This window comes from Galleria mellonella, unplaced genomic scaffold, assembly GCF_026898425.1.
Source record: "Galleria mellonella isolate WM207_F2 unplaced genomic scaffold, CSIRO_AGI_GalMel_v1 utg40, whole genome shotgun sequence".
Lineage (NCBI taxonomy): Eukaryota > Metazoa > Arthropoda > Insecta > Lepidoptera > Pyralidae > Galleria > Galleria mellonella.
In genome coordinates, this window is record NW_026442094.1 from 6,477,455 (window position 1) to 6,482,532 (window position 5,078).

The window sequence follows — 5,078 nt, forward strand, 5'->3', positions numbered from 1 at the left end:
TCATTTCTCAGCGTATATAATTATATCCATTAAAAATCTTTTTAGTCGTTCATTTTCATAACTCGTCTCAAGTAATTAAAAATAATGTAATATTTTTTAATATTATTTATATTTGTATTTTGATTAATAGTTCCCAAAACTCTACAAATGAAAATACAAATAAAATTCGAAAATATCAAATATCTAAACTCGCGAATGGCCTAAAAGTTATTCAATTTTAAGCAAACGTACATTTAATTATCATAATTTTCAATAAAAATTTTTAGTCACAAGCGATATGAGTAATTCGATTAAATACTACGGAATCCTTATAAAGCGTCGGATACGTTCTCGCTCGATTTTTATTACCACAATTTGTATACTACTGGATTCAATAAACGTGCATGATCTGTAAGCCTTTATAATAATACGATAAGAAATTATGTCAGTATAAAGCTGACACATCCGGGTAAATAATCCATTTTGTTATTGGTGTTTGACAAAATGGCGCGGCTTCTGGTCTTGTCTCTGGTGCTGTTAGCAGGTAGGTGTTTGTTAAGGTCCATCATAGATCTTTAAGGGGGGTCGTGTGGACCGTGCCCACTCTAGTATTGTCTAAAGCCCACCATAGGATGCAAGCGAAGGTTTCAACTTTAGGTTGGCAGCATATCTGCAATGCCTCTGGTATTGCAGATATGCTGCCACTTAAATGGTATGTGATCACTGGGTGATCACGTACCATTTAAGCTGCATGCTCGTTTTCTCCCTCTGTTATAAAAAAAAATTCGCAAAGACACGTTTAAGTGTACAATAATTGCCCCTCTTTAAAGGTTGGCCCTTTTTTTAAATGTCCACTGCTAAACATAAGTCTTCCTAATAAGGGGAGTTTTGCCAGTAGTTGCCACGCTTGGCAAGCGAATTGACAACCACAGTTAGATTATTAGTGATGTTATAAAAGGAACGCTGCTGCCCATCCCTCGATTATTGAGTTCTCTTAGTCACCTCTTTCAACGCCATTGGGAAAGGAAGAGGTGATCAATCCTATGGCGAGACCACACAGCATTATAACATAACAGCTGTTAACTGTCTTCTGCTGAACATAGACGTCCCTCATAAAGGGGAGTTTTGTTAGTAGTTGCCACGATTGGCAGATGGGTTGGCAAGCGGAATTAGGCTTTAGTGATATTTTAATAAACTTAATGGGGAGCAGTGTCCCGCTCCCCATTAAGTTTATTTAATCGCTTCTTACGACTTTTATGGAAAAAGAAAATGGTCTATTCTATACCAATGGCAAATGAATCTAAATACGATTATTAAGAAATAATATTGGCCGTAAAACGACAAAAAATTTAGTCTCTTATACTACCAAGTGAGTATGGAAATTTGAATTCTTTGACATTTTAAGGCCCATGTTTTTTAGGAAAAATGTTTAGTTTCACTGATAGAAGACTCTTAAAAGGCTAACGATTTAAAATTTATATAAAGAAGTTACATACAGTGATAAGAAAGAGAGATAAAAACGAGATTATCTTGAAATCCAAGTACTAATTTCACTTCCCGGTTTCAGGTACAGCATGTTATGCTAAGCCGACCCGTATTGTTGGCGGTGAATTGACTACTATCGAGGAATATCCCGCGATTGCGCAAGTGGAATTCCTTGGTGTGGTCTCAGGTGCCTGGTCACAGTCCTGTGCATGCAACATTCTCAACTCTTTGAACGTACTCTCGGCTGCTCACTGTTTTACTGGAGCGTTAGTATTTATATATTTTATTAGTATGTATATATTTTCACGCCATCTCCTATTCTGAATAAGTAGTAATAGATTTTTTTTATGCAACTCAGAATGGCAAGCAAGCTGACGGCCCACCTGATGGAAAGTGGTTACCGTCGCCTATAGACATGAGCAGTACCATGGACATAACAGAGTATACGATTTCGCCCATAATATCCCCCATGCGTTGCCATTCCTGAGGACTCAGATTTATTCCTCTGTACATTGTAAAATCACTGCCATATGCCATCCTTCCAACCGAAACACAGCCATGCAAACACAACTGCTTCACAGTAGAAACACGAATGGTGCAGAGGTGCCCAAGCAAACGCTATGATTACTTGAAATTAGACACAGTTGCAGGGTTTTTTTTTTAATGGATGATAATGGAATGGTAATCCTACCCGCGCTATCGGTATACACCGGCGGGGCACCAGTGAAGAATGATAGGTGAGGATGAAGTAGGTCAGTTAGCCCATCATGACGAATTCAATAAAAATTGTTCACGATGGTTTCCAGGGGGAACCACGTGGAGGTCGACCTAATAAGGTATATTGCTAGCAATGGGGCTGTCAAACTCCATTGCTAACAATCCTTTTTCCCCTCAGTTGCAGGGTTTCGAACATTAGTGTGAACAAACATTGTGACATAGGATTTTTATATATTAAAAAGATAAACGTCACTCTGGTGGTATGATATTAACTATATGAATAAACTTCCAGCCTCTACTCCCCTACAAACCGTCGAGTCAGAGCCGGCGCTACTTTCCGCAACACTGGTGGCATCATCTCCAACGTAGCTCAGGAGCACAACCATCCCAGCTATGGGGCACTAGGATACGATGGTGACATCACCGTGGTCAGGCTGGCTGAACCTCTGGTCTACAGTCCTGTAGTACAGCAGGGTGTTATCATCGCTCAGGATGCAGTGATCCCTGATGATCAGCCTGTCATCCACGCCGGATGGGGTACAACTTCTGTAAGTTTTGTATAAATACTAACTAATATCATAAATGTAACAGTGAGTTTATTTGTTGTCTTTTAGCGTTTAAGGAATCATCATGAAATTTGGCATAGATATACTATTTATTTTTAAATGAATGATAATGGAATGGCAACTCTGTCTGCGCTAACGGTATACGCTGGCGGGACACCAGTGAGGGATGATAGGTGAGGATGAAAAAACAGGCCAGTTAGCCTATCGTGATGGATTCACTTGGAATAGAACACAATAGTTTCACGATAGATTAGAATCGAATACGAATTCAACAAGAATTAACCATGATGTTTTTCAGGGGAAACCGCGAGGAGGTCGACCTGATAGGGTGTATTGCTAACAATGGGGTACTAATTCCCATTTTTAACAATTCATTATTACCCCGATATACTATATTGAATAAGGTTCCGATAGGATCTTGTATTTGCAGTGACGGTAGATCTTCACAAAAACGGTGACCTGAAATAGATTACATGTGTCAAAGGCATGTGACTAGTACAGGACTGTACGTCCCTTTATCCATCTACCATAAGCTCCTTTAATCGTCTCTTACAACACTCACTGGAAAGGAAAGGGTAGCTTATGTCGAGACCTACAAGGCTAATAATAAGCCGGTGATCGGTCGTACCTCGAATTGGGGACCGGTAGACAGCAGAGGTCGCCAGTTTGGGGGCCGACCACATACTCATTTGTTGCAGTATCCGGCCGTAGTACCTTCCTAATGCTCCTCAAATATTGCGTCTAAACTGCGCCCACCATGTACCCTCTCGTATAGGCATTCCGTCACCCATATCCAATAGCGAGGACGGGATGCCTTAAATACTGTACCGCAAACCATGAAAAAAGGCTAATAATAATATATAATAATAAAATAATCTTTATGATGTATTGATTAATATTTAATATTATTTATTTACAGCAAGGCGGTAGCTTGTCCCCACAACTCCGAGATGTCACAATTTACACCGTCAACAATGACCTTTGTCGGGAGCGCTACCAGACTCTTCCCAATCCCGTACTCGTAACCCCCAATATGATCTGCGCTGGTCTCCTGGACGTCGGAGGTCGTGACGCCTGCCAAGGTGACTCCGGAGGTCCTTTGTACTATGGTGACATCATCATCGGAGTCGTCTCCTGGGGCCACGGATGTGCGAACGCCACCTACCCTGGTGTCAGCACTGCTGTCGCCCCCTACACCAACTGGATTTTAGACACAGCCGTCTAATTTAATTTTCAAATATGTTTAAATATTTTGGTGGAAATGATTGGTGGATTTATAGTAAGATCAAATTAGCCAAACCTTATTCTTCTTCCTTTACTTCTCCAATTTTGAGTAAAACTTTAATTGCTCAACTGCTTCCGCTAAGAATTATTTATGTTCTTTTAAGGTGGAATCACACTAAAATCACAGTTAAAAGAGCGAACTCTCACTATATCCTTATTCTTCCAAAAGTAATATTCTTTCTTTGCTCGTTTATATTCGCGAACAATTTTATAGAATGTTCTAAGAACAATCCAATTATATTGCGAGTACACGTTTGTGAAATGCCTTTTCGAAATTCGAACAGGTCGATTTTAGAATGTGTATTTATTAATGGGTAATAATAAATCAACAAGCCAGTGTGCAAAGAACATATTAAAAGTCAACAGTGATAATGAATCAACGCTTAAGAACTCAAAACAAGAATAGTGTGAGAATAGCACAAATACCAGAACCGTCGTCTTTCTATTTTTTTTTTTTGCTGTAACGATTGTTATTTTAATCTAAACGTTCATCTTTCTATTGTATCGTATTATTGTATGCTCTTTCTGTATATCTCCTCTTTTAGTCCATGCTAACACTTACTTTATAACCTTTGTTGTCTTATTCTGAATCCACCTTAATTTTTGTATGTTTGGTAGTTTTATATAACTTTATGATGCTAATTATATGACACTATAAAATAATAATGACTTTTTTCTTCTTTTTTTAAATTCACGGAAAAGTTGATTTTATCAACGTCATCAGTTGTAAGAATTTTTATTTGTATTTTTATACTATCTATACTCTATATTAAAATTATAGGAGGAAAAAATTGATAGTTTGTTTGTTTGTAATGAATAAACTAAAAAACTATTTAACAATTTTTTAAATCCTTTAAATTATAGAAAGCTACATTACCAGCGAGTAGCATAGGCTATAGCCTATTAATTTCAAAAACTTAGATGAGTCTACAAAAATAACAATGATACAACGCAAAATTTAAAAAATTTACCCTTAAAACATCACTAAACCCAAATTTCGGTTGCCAACCCGCCTGCCAAACGTGGCAACTACTGGCTAAAACCCTC

At 38.1% G+C, this 5,078-nt stretch overlaps 1 protein-coding gene across 1 annotated transcript; it reads left to right on the top strand.

Moving 5' to 3' along the window:
* Positions 1-397: 397 nt before the first annotated feature.
* Positions 398-4,697, top strand: LOC113516381 (trypsin, alkaline C-like). Its single transcript, XM_026900799.3, has 4 exons — positions 398-523; positions 1,547-1,730; positions 2,474-2,729; positions 3,667-4,697. Exons 1-4 carry the CDS (start codon positions 484-486, stop codon positions 3,970-3,972), a joined length of 786 nt encoding a protein of 261 aa, XP_026756600.1. The 5' UTR covers positions 398-483; the 3' UTR covers positions 3,973-4,697.
* The last annotated feature ends 381 nt before the right edge of the window (positions 4,698-5,078 follow it).